General features: G+C 43.2%; 1 protein-coding gene across 24 annotated transcripts in view; it reads right to left on the bottom strand.

The window, feature by feature from the left end:
• mycbp2 (MYC binding protein 2) overlaps positions 1–20,468 on the bottom strand; it is a 253,033-nt gene that overhangs the window by 81,630 nt on the left and 150,935 nt on the right. For all 24 annotated transcript variants that reach the window (XM_084309692.1, XM_084309678.1, XM_084309680.1 and 21 more), the window contains 12 exons: positions 18,049–18,191; positions 17,403–17,503; positions 16,294–16,512; positions 10,155–10,377; positions 5,634–5,752; positions 5,388–5,475; positions 5,200–5,249; positions 4,690–4,862; positions 3,602–3,746; positions 2,262–2,468; positions 1,667–1,722; positions 319–434 (listed from right to left, as the gene is read on the bottom strand). In XM_084309692.1, coding sequence (XP_084165818.1) covers positions 319–434; positions 1,667–1,722; positions 2,262–2,468; positions 3,602–3,746; positions 4,690–4,862; positions 5,200–5,249; positions 5,388–5,475; positions 5,634–5,752; positions 10,155–10,377; positions 16,294–16,512; positions 17,403–17,503; positions 18,049–18,191 — 1,640 coding nt within the window. The remainder of the gene's footprint in view (positions 1–318; positions 435–1,666; positions 1,723–2,261; positions 2,469–3,601; positions 3,747–4,689; positions 4,863–5,199; positions 5,250–5,387; positions 5,476–5,633; positions 5,753–10,154; positions 10,378–16,293; positions 16,513–17,402; positions 17,504–18,048; positions 18,192–20,468) is intronic.

The raw sequence follows: 20,468 nt of genomic DNA, 5'->3' as shown, positions 1-20,468 counted from the left end.
TACCTGTTTTTCTATTCTGTAAATTGATGCTTTTTTATTCCTTTATGCTGTGGAGCAAACAGAGAGTAAGAATTCCATTGTACTAGTTGCAAATAAATATGCAATATGCTAATAAAACTATCTGAATATGAAACGTGGTCCTTTTTCTGTCTGGTGTGAACAGAATACCCAACAACCATCCCAATATCGACGTGAAGTTGTACGCGCGGACCTTTGTCAGTCTGCCGTGAATGCGATATAACATGACAGAGTGGTGGTACCCTGACTTACATACGGTCGGGCAAAGATGGCCCCAGTCCCGTTGACTTTTCAGGTTACCTATTTCGATGCCATCGATGGTGACGTGGATGGTGTAGAGGCCCACGGCTCCGGGGGTCCAGTTGGCGCTGTATGTCCCGTCGGTGTTGGCCCTGATCAGCATGTTCTCACTGGGTCTGCGGCGGGAGAGGGGAGAGTTTTTAAACCTGCACTACGCAATACTGCCACCTTGTGGCCGTTGGTAGAGAAGGGAATACTGCAATTTCCTCAAGCAAGGCAACTTTGGGCACCGTTTTACATTTGTGTTGTTCACATTTTATCATCTGTTTTAAGGCCTTTTTAATACCACACACGAAATGAAATACTAATTTCACAACCATAGATGCACCGAGCTCCTGGTAGCCCCACAAAAAACAATGACTTGAATACTAAAATATTTCATAGATTCCATCTCCCCACAGCCGGGCTATCCCCCCCGCCCCCGTCCACAAAATGTAATACCTGTACAAATTAAATGTAAGACTTTTTAATACCTTTTAAGGCATTAAATTGAGAATTATGAATTTAATACTTTTTAAGAGGTTAAAAAGATACCCTGTTTATGTTATAGAAATGAAACTTAGTCTTTGATGTATTTTGCAAGACTGGTCTGACCAGGAGTGTTCGTATGGGCTAATTCTCTGCGTTCATTCTTCGCTGTTGGGAGGGTTTTGTCTTGTTCTCTGTAATTTAGCTGCTAAAAAAGCTATGTTTTTTCATAAAAAATGTACATAGTGCAGGTTTAACGTCACAGTGACCAAATGCGTCCAAATTTTTATAGGATTCTATCACATTTTCATAACAATAGCAAATATTACTTACCCTGGGCCGTTTTCATTGAGGTTTCTTACAAATTAACGATGTTTTATTTGTCATATATATGCGGATAACATTTCAAATCTTAAATTGTACCATTTTGTTTCCCTTTAGACAACAAACATTATGCTAATGATGCACTTTTGTTAAGATAATTAGTTTACCATTTGCGGTCACTGTACTGAGGTCGCATTAATAGTTTACCGCTGTTCAGATCGCGTCAAAGAATAGACGCGTCCCTGTGACCTGTGCTAAAGGTCTTGGGAAATGTATTGTTGTAGTTTTCAACATTTTCACCTTTTAATTTTAAACCAATGCTGCCATCTACTGACAACAGAAAGTGTTGTGTATAGTCACCTTGAGAGGCTACCCTCGCACTTCCGTAAACACCGTCGCCCAAAACACATTCTAGAGATTCCCACTTTTTACTGGGAATGGGGCGTGGCCGTATTTGGTCCCAGACAATAAGAGTGACTGCGATTGGTCTACGTTCCGTTAACTAAGTGTTTAGTATCTCACTTTAAATCTCTTGTTTGTGTGTCACCTCTCTTACCTCTTCGGGGTGGGGGAAGCAAAGCGCAGCTCTTCAAAGGAGTAGTTCTCATACGCCTGGGGAATGTGAAAAAGATCAGACACTTTAAGTTATCATTGAAACAGATACTGAAACGGATACTGGTATTGGATATCGCTATCGGAGAATTTCCCCATATTAAAATTTGATAACGAGAAATGTGTGAAATCAAAGCAACATGACTTGATTTGCTGCATTATTAGCACACAGAAGCATGTTAGATCTCTCTAATGGAGAACATTGATTATATATCTCAATCGTTTTTTGTTCAATGGCCGCAAACTGATGGTCTACGTCTATATAGTTCAGTAAAAGCGATGGATCGGATCTGTACTCGGTGTCGACCGATACTGAAAGTTTAGGACTCGGAATCTGTAGTATCTGCAGTGAAAAAGTGGTATAGGTGTATGTCCCTACTTCACATCATCATATCACTATTATTATACGATATTATTATTATAATATTATACTCACACGAGTTCAGAAAAGCTCTCATGACGACAGTTCTACTCAATGTCCAGTTTCCCCAACAAACCCGATCTACCCTCCATATACGTTCTCCCAGCGTCTCTCTGACCTTCATCATGGTGATGGCGATGTAGCGAGCCTCCTTGACGATCATGGGCTCATAGGTGGCCTCCAGCTTGGGCGTGGGCAGACCTCCGAAGGTCATGTCGGTGCCGGCGGACGACGAGGAGGCGCCTCCGGGAAGCCGCTGTGCTTTCTTCAGGTTCTCCTGCTGCATGGACTTCTTCTGGGACACGGGCACCGCCTTCACCTCCACCTGGAGGAGGAGAGCGCCGTCGGACGGGACAGGAAACACACATTAGGAGTGAGTGAGACCGACGCAGTAGAGCAGCAGAGTAAATTCAAATGTTTAAATTATAGGCGGTCAGGTGGCGTAGCGGAGATTGCGTTCGTCACCAACGCCGGAGACGCTGGGTTCGCGTGTTCGAATCCAGCTCCCGGCGTTGTCACCGGCTTGGCTGGCCGTTCACACTAATACAATTGGCAGTGTTAGGGGGTGGGGAAAGCTGGCGGGTGGGTCCTGGGCGTTGTGGACAGCGACCCCTACAGTTTGGTCGGGGCGCCTGCTCAGCGAGGGTAGGATCTGGTGAGAGGTAGTGCGGCCTTCCACACGTTACACTCTCCCAGTGAGAATCTGCGCGGCCAGGCTGGCTGCCGGCTGGCTGCACATGTGTCGGAGGAAAGCATGTGACAGTCTCCGGCCTCTCGGACCAACAGTAGGGGAAAGTGCGCAACAACCAGGAAGGGGGTTGGGAATTGGCATAGCGACTAACAGTGGGATGGGAGAAAAATCGGAAAAAAGGAGGGGGAAAAAGATAATAATCGTCACCAATGCAAGAGGCTGCGGGGTCTCGACTCCCGGAGTCAGCATTGCCTGCGGCTTGGGGCCAGTCGTTATACTGTCTCAATTGGCAGAGGAAGCGGGTGGAAAGTCGATGGGGTGGGGATTGGACGTTGTGGACAGTGACTCCTACAGGTCGGTTGGGTGACGCCTGTACACATCAACGTCAGGAAGTATCGGGGGCAGCGTGAGCCTCCCACGCTTTACACCTCGCCACTGAGAGACCGCGCCGTCTGGTGAAAAGATGCGACAGGCTGCAGGCTGCCTCCTCGTGTACCGGAGGGGACACGTGATGCAAGGCTTCTATCCTCACTACAGCCGACCAAGTGGGAGGCATAGTCTAGCAACGTTCAAGACAGGGGAGGGGAGAATTGAAGGGAAAAAGAATTGGCGATACCAAATTGCGACGGGAGAAAAATAGAAAATAAGGAGGAAAAAGTGGATCCAAAAAAAATTATTATGTAAGTTGATCTACATTGTGTGAATGATCTGTCGGGTTCTGTTCAAAATAGTGAAAGTGGCTGGCAAATTAGTGAAATCCACCTGACCTTCATGTTGGGGACGTGTACGACCTCTCCATACTGGTCCTTGGTCTGCACGGCCACGGTGGTGGGCCAGCCACAACGGATGTCATCTTTGTTCAGGATCAGAGACGTCTTCTGGGGGTCCGCATAGGAGTCTGGCTGCAGCCACCTGGAGGGAGGGAGGGAGGGAGCGAGAGATATGAAGGACAATGTGTCTGGCTTGTTATCATCTTTGATATTTTCTTTTTTCAAAACATACATAGAACAAGACATCACAATACAGTAGACTTAATAACAAAGACACTAACAACACTAGCACTAACAACAATAATGACAATAAGCATAATAAAGACATAATATAAACTATAAAAGTACATTAACAGACATGACAAAGGACAAACAACAAAAACATGGCTCAGATGGCTTCATATGTTATACAATGTATATATAGCAATAGTGGCAATTAGGGAGTCTGTATCATTGGCTCCCAATGGACTCATACAGACTGTGTGTGTGGAGTGTGTACGTTTGTTTCGTATATGTGTTTTATATCTGTGTGTGTGTTTTATGTGTGTGCGTTTAGTAGAGTGTGCATGTGTGTTTTATGTGTGCATGTCTTATATGTGTGAGTGCACGTGTGTGTATGTGTGCGAATCGAAGTGTCCTTTGAGCAAGACACTTAAAGGAACACTGCAACATTTTGGGAAATTAGCTTATTTGGAGTTAGACAAGAAGATACATACCTTTTTCTTCTCTGTGCATGCAGTAGGAGTAGGAAGACGTTGGGAACTAGGCTAATGGAGGAACCTACTTCCAGTGACTGACGCTAAGCTAGGCTAACGGTGCGCGTCTTCCTACTCCTACTGCATGCACAGAGAAGAAAAAGGTATGTATCTTCCTGTCTAACTCCAGGGCAGATGGCAAATAAGCTAATTTCCCAAAATGTTGGAGTGTTCCTTTAACCCCTAATTGCTCCCGATGTGCAGGTTGGCCTGCCATCGGTGTGTGAACGGGTAAAATGTGAGGAACAAAATTGTAAAGCGCTGTAAAAGTGCTATAGAAATGCACCATTTATCATTTATTAAGTCTGCAGGCGTCTCTCTAAGTCTTACCTAGCCAGGCGTCCTCCGCTGGAGGTCTGGACACAGGTGATGAAGTCTTCCAGGAAGGAGTGCTCGTTGGTCTGGAGGTGTAGAGGCAGATTGCCCTCCAGGGCCTCCATGATGGTGGGGGAGTGAGACAGGGCCAGACCCTTCCCCAGGATCCCCGAGTGGGACTTGCACACCTGGCGAGGGATCACAGCATGGTTTTTAATGAGGTGTGGAATCCAGATCAGCAGATCGCGGTCATGCATCTTACATAAGGGTTGTGTGTGTGTGTGTGTGTGTGTGTGTGTGTGTGTGTGTGTGTGTGTGTGTGTGTGTGTGTGTGTGTGTGTGTGTGTGTGTGTGTGTGTATTTATTCAGATATGTGCTTGTGTGTTTATCTAACCCCATTTTGGATGGATAACGTCAATGTTTTGAGGGGAAGGAACAAAACAATTATTGTACCAATGTCATTTTAAAGGTCAACTGAAATTGTTTTGTTGAGTTTTTGTCCAATAAGAAAACAAAAGCCCATACCTGAAGAGAAGCCTCCTCAAGAATCTCAAGATCCTCCTCCAATTCATTCCCTGTAAATAAAATAAATAAAATGCATTCACATGGATCAATTACGTTATATTGCAATCACAACATCTTAAAATACTCCCATCTCTATTTGGTTCAACCACTTGCTTCATTGGCGGCGGTTAGGAAATGTTCATCCTTACCGATGGGCAGAGCCAGGTCTTTCTTCATCAGGGCTGCAGCACACACACTGCCCAAGTACGCCAGCTCCTTCTCCAACTGGATGATGCCCTGAGACACACACACACAAACACAAACACACACAATGGGATAGCCTGGTCAATACAGTATCATTGACTCAACATGTACCTCTTTCGATGCGCTCATCTCAACAGACATGGTCCCGGGACCAGGGTTGGAAGGCAGCAGAGGCAGGATGGATCAAGTACCTCGTCAGAACCAGGGTTGAACTCGTATCCCACGGCCACACACTTGAAGCCATAGAAGCAGGCCTTCTCGTCTTTCACATAATCCGAGGCCGTTTCCAGCGAGAACAGGACTTCGTTTCCTGGAAGCAGAGGACACAGCCATCACACAACAAGGACGGGTAAGGTGGCAGAGAGGGCGCGCCGCCTGGGATCACGGGGGATAAACAGCTGGCGGGAGGCTCAGTAAAGTGCCGGTGTTGATATTATTATGACGCAGATGAGGATAACAGCTCGGTGAACTGAGACCGACACAGATATAGATCTATAACGGATCTACAGTATATTCAATTTCCTCACATGTTGGGAAAACCGTTGTCCTCGAATAACTCTATCTCTTGACCTTTGAAATGCACTGGTCAGCATTGCAATATGCAGCTATAGTTCACTAAATATTTTGTGAATTGTGTCTATACTGTTAGGTCAAAGAAATGGAATCGGATCACAAGTCAGATACTTCATAATATGATATTGATATGAAATATTATTTAGTGCTGAGAATGAGTATCGGTAGTAAAGAAGTGTTGGTTGGATCCCTGTCCCCAGGTTGATAGTGTGTTTTTAAAAAGGGAAGCTACGCCCATGTTTTAATTCCTTTGGTCTAAGACTTTCCAAAAATATTTGTGAAGACATACGACTCTCGTTGTGATGTCATCAAGTATAAAATGTAATACAATACATTGGGAAACATGTTGTACTGTAGATGAGAGCACCCAGGGGAAGGTTCCGTGTATACGGGTACATTCTCTGTTTCGACCGCTACTATAGAATAAAGCTAATTTTGGTATAAAAAATAAAACATCAAGTCCACAAAATCAGTCTCCCATTCATTGTCTATGGAGCAGCTCCAGACTTTATACTTGGGTGTAGGGCTGTCACTAACGATTATTTTGTTATCGATTAATCTGTTTATTTATTCATCTGTTTTATATATCGATTAGCCTATTAATCTAAACTATTAATTTATTAACAATTGATTCTATTTGCAATTTAATATTTCAAAATGTTTAATGAGTATCCTCATCCTTTTTAGCTTTAGATTTTAAAAACTACCAGCCAAAGAGATTTTTTACTGGCCAAAAAATTTATAAAAAGAATGTTGTATATTACCATGAATAATTATTATATATAGTGTGTTATCTTTCCACTCCATGCTATGGTAGTGCTTGTGCCAGCACAGGAGATATGATTAAAATATATATATATATATATATATATATATATATATATATATATATATGCTATATACATATTTAAATCAATATCTTCCTTTTGAATAAAATAGGCTCAGGAATCAGCATTGTTAAAGCTAATTAGCCTAATCCATGTAAAAAAGAGTAGCCTATATTAAATGTATACACACACACACACAAGAGAGGGATAATAGCTTATAGCAGACTTAATGATTTTATAATATTTTTGCTAATGAAGTGAAATATGTACCATCATCAACTATCCAGTTCGTTTTTATAGTGTAACTTTTGGCTATTGATCATCATCATTGAACGTACAGAGAGAAAGAGAGAGGGAGAGAGACAGGCTTGGGCTCAGCCCCGCCCCCCCTCACTATTGGAGCTCCACAACTTTATCAGTTGTGCCTAGGCCTGCCGCGATAAGCAATAAATCGATTAATTGCCGCGATAATTAAAATTAATGCAATGATTTTGACGGGCGCGATTAATTGCTATTTGCGCGTTTGTTTTAATGAGGCGGAACCAGTGCCCCTTGTCAGTCACTGTCCGTGTTGGGAGGCGGGCCGCTGGCTTTACTACAGAGCACAGCACAGATGAATTAATGAATGAAAACTTTATTTAACAGATTGCAGAATGGGTACAATACAGTACGGCTCAATACATACAATTGTTAAGGGGATGCAGACCTGAGAAAGACGTTTGTCTTGTTTCCATCAGGAGCTCCGTGGGGCAACGCCACATAGCTTAACTACATTTCTCAATAGTGTTGCTCCTTTTAATCAAGTAGCGTTAAATGCGCCGTGTGACGGGCTATCAAATAGTCATGTGAAAACCGAAAATCATGATCCAATTCTTTAGCGGAGTTCTCACTCGCTGTCTCAGCCGACATGAAGCGCGCACCGCGCACTGCTGCTGCTGCTACCCCCTCCCCACCTGTTTCTGTTTCTGTAACCATGTAACGTTAGTTAGCACTGCTGCTGCTGCTAATGCCTGCATGTAAACAGAGGCTATTGCCTCACCGTGACGTTAGTCTAGTCAGTGTGGGACCTTCGTGAGATAACGTTAGCTACCGTTACAAAATGACCCAGTCAACTATTCACTTAGTTTAATACACGAGGCATTGTGTAACGTTATCCAGCCGGCTAGCTACGGATAGCTCCCGACATCAACAAATCCTCCAGCAATAGTCCAGTGCATAATACCTCCGTTGGCTAGGTAACTAGTCACTACGAAATGTCGCAGTAAACTAAATAGTTCACTGAGGCGTTGTCCCAACGCCATCCAGCAGTAGCTACAGATAGCTCTTGGCATCAATGTCCTACAACAACAACATGCGTATTCGAGTCCCTGGTTTACATCGCATGAGTGGCGTCTCTACATTTCGTAGCCGCAATTCTGCAGACCCCTCTCTGATTGGTTGAACTCCATTTCTGCAGACCCCTCTCTGATTGGTTGAGCGTGCGCATGCGCATGAGCCGCGACAAGCTCCTCCAGAAACTCCGGAGGAAACTCCGTTAAGCTCCAGAGAGAGAGGCTGAAAACCCACAGTTCTTGCCCGACGGATGGGAGCGAATCCCGGATCCGAGGTTTCTGATGACTACTCCCAAAACATGGAGGTCGCGAACGCAATTTATACGCATGGAAGTATTGATTACGCCATAACGAATCATTAAAAAAATATACCGTTAACTGGAATATGTTGTGTGTGCCTTTCTGAATATGATTTGGGAGGGTTATAATAGAAGAAAGACAGTGTAAACAATATAACATTATGTGAATAAACCGCAAAATAATAACTAATTCCTTGGTCAATAGAAGTCTCTGTGATACTTTCTGAATATGATTTGGGAGGGTTATAATAGAAGAAAGACAGTGTAAACAATATAACGTTATGTGAATAAACCGCAAAATAATAACTAATTCCTTGGTCAATAGAAGTCTCTGTGATACTTTCTGAATATGATTTGGGAGGGTTATAAACTTATAATAGAAGAAAGACAATGTAAACAATATAACGTTATGTGAATAAACTGGCGAAATAACCGCGAAATAACATAACGTTATGTTATATAATGTTACAATGTACAGTTTCAAACAGCTGGCTGTGTTGTGAAATGTGCATAACGTTATGAATAAACCGCGAAGTCACAGGAAATAAATAACGTTATACGCGAATCTGGTAGTACATTTCTGCTTATCTTCTTGATATGATAACATTACATCCGCCTTTTACCGCGTGACGAGCTAAACCAATCAGAGAGGGGCTTCGCTCACATGACGCTCAACCAATCATAGAGGGGCTTCGCTCAACCAATCAGAGAGGGGTCTGCAGAAATGGAGTTCAACCAATCAGAGAGGGGTCTGCAGAAATGCGGCTACGAAATGTAGAGACGCGCATGAGTGAGGGCTGCTGACTAGGGTCCAGGTGCAGCGCCGGGGAAAAGTCTAAAACACCGGAAAAGACGGAGCGGTGGGCTTCAAAATAAAAGTTTTGGGAAATAAATGTCTCAAAAAAAATGTCTCTAACCGGTCGCAATAATATCGCTTATCGCGATATTTTCGGGGGCAATTAATCGCCCAGCAAAATGTGTTATCGTGGCAGGCCTAGTTGTGCCTGTGAGCTAGCTTAGTTTACTGTAGTTAGCGTTAGCAGCGAACGTTAGTTAAGGTCTTTACCGGCATACGGGAATGGCGAGGATGTAAAGCATGTTAGACACATTTATTGGACCCGTTGCTTGCAGAGTTTACATAGAAACAGCGCGACTTGCAAGAGGAGTTGTCACAGGCTGGAGAACGCAGGGCTGAAGAGCTAGATGTCATAGCTTCTAAAATTGAAGGTGGGGTATCGGGCTGAGCCCCTCCCTTCGAGCTGGAGCGCACTGTGACTGTCAAGTCCTGGCTCTAGGCAGAATCACGAATAGTGGCTTAAGAGAAGTTATTTACATTTTGAACATAATTTACTGCACATTAGTTAGATTACACGTTGCGCATGTTATGACTTTGAACGTCTGCCATTTCCACCGCAAAAGGCACATACAATTAACAATACAATGCGTCGATCATGAATATGCAAATCGACGAAATTTCATAGTTGATGACGTCGACATGGGCGACGAATTGTGACAGCCCTACTACAACTTTAAGTCTTACATCTCTGGTTTCTGGCTTCATGAGAGAGTAGCCGATGTTCACAAACATTGATTGAACTTTCCTGGGCCGTTGGAAATAAGAGTAGAGTTCTTTATTCGGACGATGTTCATGCAGCTCTTTCGAAGCAGCGTGGGATCCTCACCTGGCAGCACCAGGACGGTGGTGGGCCAGCCCGCCGAGCCAGAGAACTTCTTGAGCTCCGTCCAGGTGTTGATGGTGTCGTGGGCCGGGGGCTTGGCCCCCAGGCCGGAGAAGTGCAGCGAGCGGCTGGGGATGAGCAGGCGCAGGACGTCCTCCGGCTGGGCCGTCCCGCACTGAAGGTCGAACTCCATGGTGGTCCAACGCACGCAGTCTGGGAAGGCCACCTGAGGCAGGGCGAGATGACAGAGGGACCAGTTAGATTAAAACTTAAATGGTGTTTTAAACATATCTGCTGTGTACTGGGAAGGATTGGTCCCGGGAACCCCAGTGTGCCTTGAGGAAGCTCCAGAGGGTCCCCAGAAAAATGAGGAACAGTAGAAGATAACCTGATGAAGGTTCTTGTACCGACATTTTGTTCTCATTAAATATGTTTTAATTGCAAGTGAAGAAGACAGCATATGCAGGAATTCTTTGTTCTACTAACTATTCCATTCACTAGAGCAGTGTTTCCCAAACTCTGGGTCGCGACCCAACATTTTTTTTGGGTCGCCAATAATTTTCTTTTAATAAAAAACGATATATTTTTTTTTTTATAAAAAAAAGCTGTAGATGTGTTGATTCAGTTGGGCACCACATACTTACCGTAATTCCTCTAATAGTGACCGGTATTCAATTACAAACCGGGTCTCTATTAATGGCCGGGTGCGCTCTTGAGCTAAGCAATTATAAGCCGGCCTCCTAATACAAGCCGGGTTACTAACATACTGAGCTGCATACTGAGCTGCTCAGGTAAAGTGACTTGATTTCACTTTGAAAACGTTGAAATGACCAGTGACCACCTGTAATTGCACTGTTTACTATTTCATACAGTACTTGGTTTCAATAAATGAACCCAGTACATTTTACTGGGTTCAAACTGACACAAAATGTTGATTTATTCATTATGATCTGTTTGAAAATTAGAAATATAGGCCTCTCTCTTATACAGGCCTCCTCCTAATAAAAGCCTGGTACCCGCTACAGTTTAAGCAAATACAAGCCCGGGTCACTATTAGAGGAATTACGGTATGTGAATCTGGGTTTTCTACTCTAGCATACCTGAAAAACAAATACAGAAACAGACTAAATGCTCAGCATGACCTCAGAATAGCACTTTCAAAAACCAAGCCCAGAATAGATCTGCTGGTTGAAAACTTCAACCAGCCACATACCTCTCATTAGATTTCATTGTGCCATAGATTAAATATTATACCCCTTCTAGCATGATGTCAGGTCAGTAGAATTTTTAAATAAGTCAGTACAAATTAATCAGAATGTTGCTCAATGTTGGGGTTTAAGGTTGAGGGACGGAGGGAGGGGTAAGAAATGGAGAGTTGAAAAAGGGGTGAGAAATAGAAAGGATAGTAGAACATGTTTGTTCATTTAATAGTGTTACAAAATTGTATGTACCGGTACATAATTATGTTATGAGGTGGTGAGCAACTTAACATTACACTCTGATTATTGCTGTGATGTACTTTTATAATTAAATAAATACATTTCATATACATTTGAAATTCATGGTTTGTTGTGTTCTTTATCAGTAGTTTATAAATGTATGTTATGGCAATTAATTTTTTTGTATCTACTTTTTTCTCCCCCTTTTTCTGTATTTTTCTCCCATCCCAATTTAGTCGTTATGCCAATTCCCTTCCCTCCCTTCCTGGTCGTTGCCCGCATTTGCCCCCCACTTGCCGGTCTAGGGAGGGTTGATAGATACCATCACATGTCCCCTCCGATACATGTGGAGTCAGCCAGCCGCTTCTTTTCACCCGACAGCGAGGACTCTCACTGGGGGAGCGTAACGCGTGGGAGGCTCACACTACTTCCCCCAGTTCCCTTCCTCGCTGAGCAGGCGCCCCGACCGACCTGTAGGAGTCGCTGTTTACAACGACCAGGATACACACCCCACCGGCTTCCCACCCTCTAACACTGCCAATTGTGTTAGTATGGACGACCGACCAAGCCGGAGGCACCGCTGACAGCTGGATTCGATACCAGTGTCTCTGCGGTGGTAGGCAGGTGCTTAGTCCGCTGCGCTACCCAGCCGCTTATGTTATGGCCATTCATGATGTATTTTTGTAAGTTTGGGTCCCGGGGAAACATCTAATTTCTCTTTTGGGTCTCGAGCTGAAAAAGTTTGGGAACCCCTGCACTAGAGGTTTTACTTGGTGGAGTGATTACTCTAATCATAGGTTTCACTCTCTGGGGATCCCTGATACAAAATCAATGTGGGCATATGCAGCCTAATGTGTATCAATGTGGGGGGTCCTCGACATGAACAAAGACACACAGTGTCATAGATGCAAAGCATTCTCACCATAGGCGCTAGTACAGGGGTGGCCAACCAGTCAGAGACTAAGAGCCACAAAAATTACTGTGGTACCACAAAGAGCCACACCATATACCAGCGTTTCTCAACTTTTTTTTCAGTCACGGCACCCTTCATGTTTAGGTCTCACCCTCTGGCCTCTGAAGTTGCTAATGTCTTTTTTATTTGGGCCTCACAGGGTTAAAAGTACCCTGTGAGACCCACGGTTGCAAAATTACAAAATCACTTTTAGCCATTTAAAAAAAGAATGTTTATTTAAAAAATGTTAAGCACATGTGCTTGGTCCTGTTGTTCAGCCTCACAATGCTATTTGATAGTAAATGTGTTTATATGTCCCACCCTCTGGCCTCTAAAGTTGCTAATGTCTTTTTAATTTGGGCCTCACATCAACCTCTTAAGCCCGAGATATACAGTAAAAGTGTATATTTTCGGCATTACATTTGTTTACCAATGATTTTAATTGTTATTAGTGAAATATAAGATTATAGAAATCTCAGGGCATTGAGTCGGAAACCGGCGCATATTGACAGGAGGAAGTGGCACAGCCAAAAGTGAGTGTAGTATTTTGAAGGAAGAGACTCAGGGCTTTCGAATTTCAAAAAACTACCCTACCCAGCTCACACCAGCCCCTGTCAATCATCTGACTTCTGGATAAACTTTTTTATTTCTCTTATTTTTTGGGATTATCTCCCACAAACCTGAACGTTATTGCCATAAAACAAAACGCAATTAGTTTCTCTACCTTTCTGTAAACGTCTTGCAAAAAACGGTGTTGCAATACGATGAAATTTACATTATAAAAAAGATGGCAGAATTCAGTACTGTATCTACAAAACCTTCTGTTTAATCATCTTCCCTTTATTCATTTGCTTAGATTTTTCAGGTCTGGTCAATTTTAGCATGGTGTTATTCACAGTCAAAGATATATATATATTTTTTTAAATATAATTGATATTCTCATTTGGTTCATTACAATTTACTCAAGCCTAGTAACAGACACTTCTACGTCCTTGTGGAATGAGTGACATAAAAAAAAATAAGTAAAAAAAAAATAAGTAAAAAAAAAAAGAATTATAATTTTTAATTTAAATTTTTTATGGATGAAAGAGCCGCACATTGACGGGCAAAGAGCCGCATGCGGCTCGCGAGCCGCGGGTTGGCCACCCCTGCGCTAGTAGGTAGTAGGTAGCTAAAGAAATCTGCAGATAGGTAAACATCTGTGAGGCTGTCGCAATCGCATCCAGGATCCCTGTTCCTTCTATGGTTGTAGTTCAGTGGTCAGTGCATGATTTCTAGCTCCCCCTAGTGGTAGTGCTAGTGACCAGCGGTCCCTAGACAGACCACTGATAGGCCTTTCACACCGGCCGGGCTCTGTGCCGGAGCCGGTTCCCGAACGTAATTTCGAACCGGCCGGCGCGTTCACACTGGGAATAATTGGTTCGGAACATGAATAATCCGTGCTCAGTGTTTTCTTAGAAGGCCGAACTAAAGCCTCAGTCATGTTCCGAACCAATTATTCCCGGTGTGAAAGGCCTATGAATGGGCTACAACCCCCTCTCATATCTGGTCACAATAACACTGCAAGTCAACAAGTTGCTATTTAATTGCAGAAGTACAAATCTCCTCTCTCCAACTGGATTACTTCACCTGATCAAAGGATTTCTTGTTATTTGCTTTACTGAAAGGAAAATTGTGTGAAGGCATGAGGTAAGCAATCAATCGATGAATGATTAACGTTACAGAATTCAAGGCAGCAAATTTTGGGTTAGCTAAGGTTAGATGTGGTGAACATGTATTACATAACGTTATAGCTTGTGCGAGCCTCAGGTAATGTTAGGTTGGCTGATTGTGTTCACTGCTAATGTGGCTAATGTTGTTGATTTGCCCTGGTTTAACTTTTTGTGTTGCAACAGCTGACTTGCTGGATTTGTCTTGAGATATAAAGCACTATGTAAATGCACCATTTATATCATGGAATGAGATATTTAGGAAGAAGACGAGCACTTCTCCTCGTCGTTAACATCAACTATGTTTAGCCTCCTTTACACTTGATTGGTGTTGAATCAGCTGCTTAGTGGTCAGATGTTAGTAACATGATAACAAAGTTATGAATACCCTAAGCGTTACCTTTGGGCTCTAATTAAAAAAAGATTTGATGCTTCTTTGTTTACGTTAGCTAACAGATCACCTTCGGGCCCCAAATTCCTTTTCCTGGAGCGCACGGCTCCATCCCTGGTTAGCCTTCCTCATCCTCATCCACGACCAATGATTCTCACATAGATTGAACTGGTCTTACACAAAGTGCCTGTCTCTCTCCTCCAAATCACCAAATAGACAATAGCAAAACATGACTCAGAATGTCAATAACTTAAATACTTAGTGCACAATCAAAGCGGTTGCACCACAAGGATAAGTTACAACGTAACTAAGTAACAACTAAATACACATGCCCTAAGTGAGCGAGAGGCTGAGCCCTTTCTCTCTCTCTTGGCATGCACTACTTTTCATCTCTACTTGGCATGCACACACATCGCTGTACTGTACACACAACACAACTTTATGTCTTGTAATTGGGAATATTGACCATTGTGGTTCATGGTTAACACATTGGGCGCCAGGCCCGAGATTTCTCTGGTTATCTTGCCAGTGGTTGAGTGCCAAAACCCAGAGATTTCTCGGGTTTTCATTGTTTTTCTTTTATTTGATTTTCTTTATTATATGCAGTGTCACAGACCTCTGTGTTACCATAGGAAATCATTCTGAGATCCAGAGAGTGCAATACCGGCTACATCCTGCTAGGTGGCAGTATCACCCACCCTTTGAAACCTTATTTCACACTGTGTGTCACATCTAATTTCATCCGGGCGGAGAATTTAGACCAAGCCAAGTAAATCGCTTCATCCGATCACTTTGAAACACGTTCAGCACACTTGAGGCATTCATGTCAGGGACCCGATCGACATCAATACTGGAAATCGCGATCAGACAATTGGAATATTCTTTTTGGAATAACCCTGATCAAAGGTAAGGACTATCCGACGTCAATTTCACCTTGATCGTACAATGATTTCATATCGATCCAGCTGATCAACGTATGTAGTATACAAAAAGAATGCCGTTACTGGCGATCAAAGCATAAAAAAACGACCCCCCCCCCCTCCCCCCTTTCATGCATTCATGATGAAACATAATACCTATTATATACCTTTGATTTGGAAATAGTAGCGTGTCACTGTCCAGGCAAGAAACGCGAATGCTTTTAGCTAAATTCAAATATCGCTCCATAACACAGTTACCAGGAATTAGCCAGGATCACACGAACGTATACATGAAAGAATTTATTCTTTTTCAGATGTTGAACGAGGGATAGTTAATGTCAAATGAGCCATAGTATTGTCTCCATAGCTATAATATAGAATAAAGATATAGCCCTGCAAACACCGCGACGCACAGTGAAAATCCCTATCCTTTACAGCGGTGGCACAATGAGTACAAGGATGGCTAAAACGGCTGGCGCTGAAAGCGTTAAAAGGTAATTTATTTTGTTTACATAATGCGCAATAATAGATATTTGAACCACAATCGAACCTATGTTTTTTTGTTTTGTTTTTTGAAGGAATAGCCTAATGACATTTTAGGCCAATTTTGACAGTCATAATGGGAAATGTTGTCTTCTACAGAGTCAGACAAGAAGATGGATACCAAGAAGTCAGTCAGCGCATTTCCCATAATGTTGGCGTGGTCCTTTAACAGGGATGATCTACTTTACCCTGTACTGTGTGACTCCAGACTGCTTGTAAGGGTGGTCACTCTCAATCACAGAGTAGTGGCTGGAGGTGGTGCAAGCCGATAGGCCCTGCTCTGGCTGGTTGCCTGTAGTGCTGTCTGTTGATTGGTTGGGGTTGAAGGTGGGTGGGGCATATTTCTGGTTGAGAGCGGAGACGGCAGGAAGCAGCTCCTGGACCAGCCCAAAGACTTCAACTGCAGCCTGGAGGAGGAAAAGAAGGTAGGTTTCAACGTCATAACACAGGCGTTTACAGGCAGATCAAGATCTCCAGTCCTTTAAAGGGGAACTACGCCCATTTTTCAGAATTCAAACATGTTATTGTGTTATTGCTATGATCAAGACAGTCCAAAAATGTTAATTAACATGAACAACTCTCTCCCTAATCCAAAAACGATAGTACTAAAATGATAGTTACGTATGTAACTGAGGTTCTATGAATCCTGGATGACCGTGAGAGGCGGTGCTTAAAGCATTGAATCTTCCGTATTGCGCAGGTCGAGTATGTATACCACCAACACAGTCACGTGTGACCCCGGATGACCCGAGCTAGGGTATATCTTCCAGGGTCAGCGGCTCGGTTCCTACAGAATCTTCTCACACATTCACAAGGATTCAGAGTGACGAGCGCACTGGCGTTCATCCAGGATTCATGAGAACCTTCCTGGCGGCCAGGAGGGATGAAATAGAACTCAATTTGTGATGTCATCAGGTATAGAGTCTGAAGATGCTCCATAGACAATGAATTGGGAGAGATTGTAACAATGGCACTGAATATATAATATGGGTATATTTTCTGATACAGAACTAAGACCACTACTATAGAATAAAGCTAATTTGGGTAATACAAAAGGGGGAAACATTTTAAATAATATTCTGTGGGTCCACAAATTCCGTCTCCCATTCATCGTCAATGGAGCGGGCTCCGGACTTTATACGTGATGATGAAGTCGTCACGTCTTACTTCTCTGTTTTCTGGCTCTCAGAGAGAGTTATACTCAGGTTTACAAATACTGACTGAACTAGGCCGTGTGACATAACATATTGGAATTCTTGATTTTGGGTGCGGTTCCCCTTTAAGTTTGCCTACTCACTTTGGGTACGGAGGCGGCGACAGGGCCGATGTAAGCCAGGATGAGAGGCAGCAGCATGGAGAACAGGCTGGAGGAGCTCAGGAGCTCAGGGATCTCTTCCGCTGGACACAAACAGGACACATTCAGTCATAAAACCATCACATTTGACCAACACCAGTTGTTTGGTTTGGCCCCTGATGAAGACCAAAAAATGTATCTGCTTGATGAGAAGAGGGCGTGCTATTTTGGATTTATTAATCCTTTCACTGCCACACGACAGCCGGTTAACCCTTTCACTGTGACAATACAGAAGGTTAGCCCTTTACTATCACACAACCGACGGCGATGCTCCATCTGTCGTGTGGCAGTGAAAGGGTTAAATACCTCAGACGAAGAAGCATAGAACCAAATTTTTAGTTTTCAGAGGAAGAACGTTTTCAAACGTCATCATCCACGATGGTAAGTTAAGAGTGTAGTGTTCATTCATAGTTAAAGACATTCACACTCCCAAGTAAATGTGGATTGTCTTTACAAATGCAAATACGCAGGCTGTCCAAGACCTTTCAAAACAGTTATACGGTTCTTCAGTGTCAAGCTTTCCAATTGTTCCAAGGTGCTTTTCAAAACAGGTGTTCTATGAGACGGGTTATGAACGCCCCGGTCCTACCGTCCACGGCGAAGGCTCTGTGCAGGAGGTCCTTGGCGGCCCGGACCACGGCGCTGACCACAGAGAGAGCCCTGCTACAGTTCTTGTCCTCCTCGTTGGCCTTGCTCAGCAGCTGAGACTGCAGGTCTCCGTCATACTCACTCCTACAGACAGACGACACCGCTGAGGTCAGAGAAGACCGAAGAGTTCACACTCAAAAGGTTCACATTTGAACCGATACCGATAGCGGGATATTCTATATATTTGATGCAGAGGACTGTGGAGGGGTGGGGGCGGTGTTGAGCAGCTGGTCGATGGCGGAGAATAATATTCTAGAATTTTCAGCTTTCTCTGTGATAAAAGAAAGTATTCCTTTTAAAAAGTATTGCTTTGTTTGCTCTGTATGCGGATGACTTACTAATTTTCATGGAAGATCCCTCCTAATCAGCCTCAAAGCTACTTATATATAAGTGATGACTTCGGTAAATTATCGGGCTTCAAAATGAACTGGCCCAAATCAGCTTGTCTACCTCTTAATGACTCGGCCAAAGCGGTGCAACTACTGGCGGACATCCCCATAGTTGAACATTTTAAGTACTTAGGTATAGAGATCTTTCCAACACTGAATCAGACAACTAAATTTAACTTCACTGGCACATATAATAAAACACATCAGGACCTGGATAGATGGTCGAGCCTTCCTAATTCGTTACCGGCCCGAGCATCCATAATTAAAATGAACTTATACAACGGCATGCAAATTTCTCGATTCTGATTGGCCATTCACACGTCTTTATTGGCAACAATCCACGCTGCTGGCCCAGGACCCGCCCACAACCGACCCACATCACATCACTCCGCCGGATCACAAGAAGGTGGCCAATAATCTTTACAAATGGATATGTTAATGGCGACTAAACGACTAAATATCAAGCGATTCTGTCAAGGGGAATGTGTTAGCCCTTTAAACAATGTTGGATGATGTAATTGATGGGTCTTGAGTCTATCTAGAACAAAAGAAAAATCGCGGATTGTTTGATTGATTAATTGATAGATTTAAATTTCTACTTCCTCCCCACTGACTGCACTGCAGCGTTCACTCTCACTGTCCAACGCTGGCGTACCCACAAACACACACACACACATACACACACACACACACACATACACACACACACACACACACACACACACACTGTGACACACACACACACACACACGCACACACACACACACACACACACACACACACACACACACACACTCCTGTCTGCAACAGCGGGGGAGTCAGACTGAGAGAGAAGCAGCGCTGTTTTAAGTGAGCATGGTCTATTGAATTGATTGATTGGTTGATTGCTAATTTTATTACTGTACCCCTGGTTTCCAACTGGTTAAGTTTAGGCTAAAAGAAATAAATAAAAAAATAGGGCGAAGAAAACGTTTTTTTCCTATAGGGCAAAGAAAACGTTTTAATTTGTTTTACCTACTTTATATTCTGCATCTGGTAATAAAATTTTCAATCAATCATTCCAATAATACACAGTTGGATGTGTTAGTTGGTTGGATGCACTTCAAGCTGCTTCCACATGAGGCAACTTCTCTCAATCATTCCAATAATACACAGTTGGATGTGTTAGTTTGGTTGGATGCACTTCAAGCTGCTTCCACATGGAGTTGTGGGAACTACTTTTTCTGGCGGATGGTTTTTTCAATAAATCTTCGATTAATGTGTGTTTATTGTATAGAAATAAGGTTGGATGAATCTGGCAGTTGTATAAAAGCTTTACACCACGTGCAGTCGTGATTTGTGACCAATAAACCATGCCTAGGGGGGTCTAACGACCCTCGGCTGCGCCTCGGGCCTAACAACCACCCCTAGGCATGGTTTATTGGTCACAAACCACTCCTGCGTGTGATGTAATGCTTAAATACTACCTAGGATAATTTTTTTTAGTTCAATGCTCCCCCTGCCTCCTCCAATAGACCACTGGCGCAAGACTCAAACTATGATATCTAAATTCATTTGGAATAACAAACGCCTGATATATAATCAAAAGAACTACCACTCAACGTGGGAAACAAGATGGGGCCTGGCAATCCTGGAAATGTCTGTCTTTTGTGTTGTTTTTATTTTTTACTTGGTATTTTGTATTTATTAGTTAAGTTTTGGTCTGTATTTATTATTTCTTATTGTCTTGTCAATATTATTATTATTATTGTTGATGTTGTGTTGTTGTTAACTCATTCAGCTCCAATAAAAAAAAGTCGGGTTATCTCACCAGCGGTTGAGCGCCAAACCCTTTGATCCCCGTTCTACACAGTCCCCCGGAGCCTCCTGGCATAATGTTGGAATTGCAATGACGATCGAAATCCACCAGGTGGCAGTATCGCCTACCTTATGAACATCATGGGCCAGCTATTAGTGTGTTATTAGTGCCGGT

The sequence above is a fragment of the Notolepis coatsorum genome (genome assembly GCF_963971535.1).
Source record: "Notolepis coatsorum genome assembly, chromosome: 3".
Taxonomy (NCBI): Eukaryota; Metazoa; Chordata; class Actinopteri; order Aulopiformes; family Paralepididae; genus Notolepis; species Notolepis coatsorum.
The sequence above is the reverse complement of the archived record's forward strand: the minus strand, read 5'-3'. Positions and strand labels throughout refer to the sequence as shown.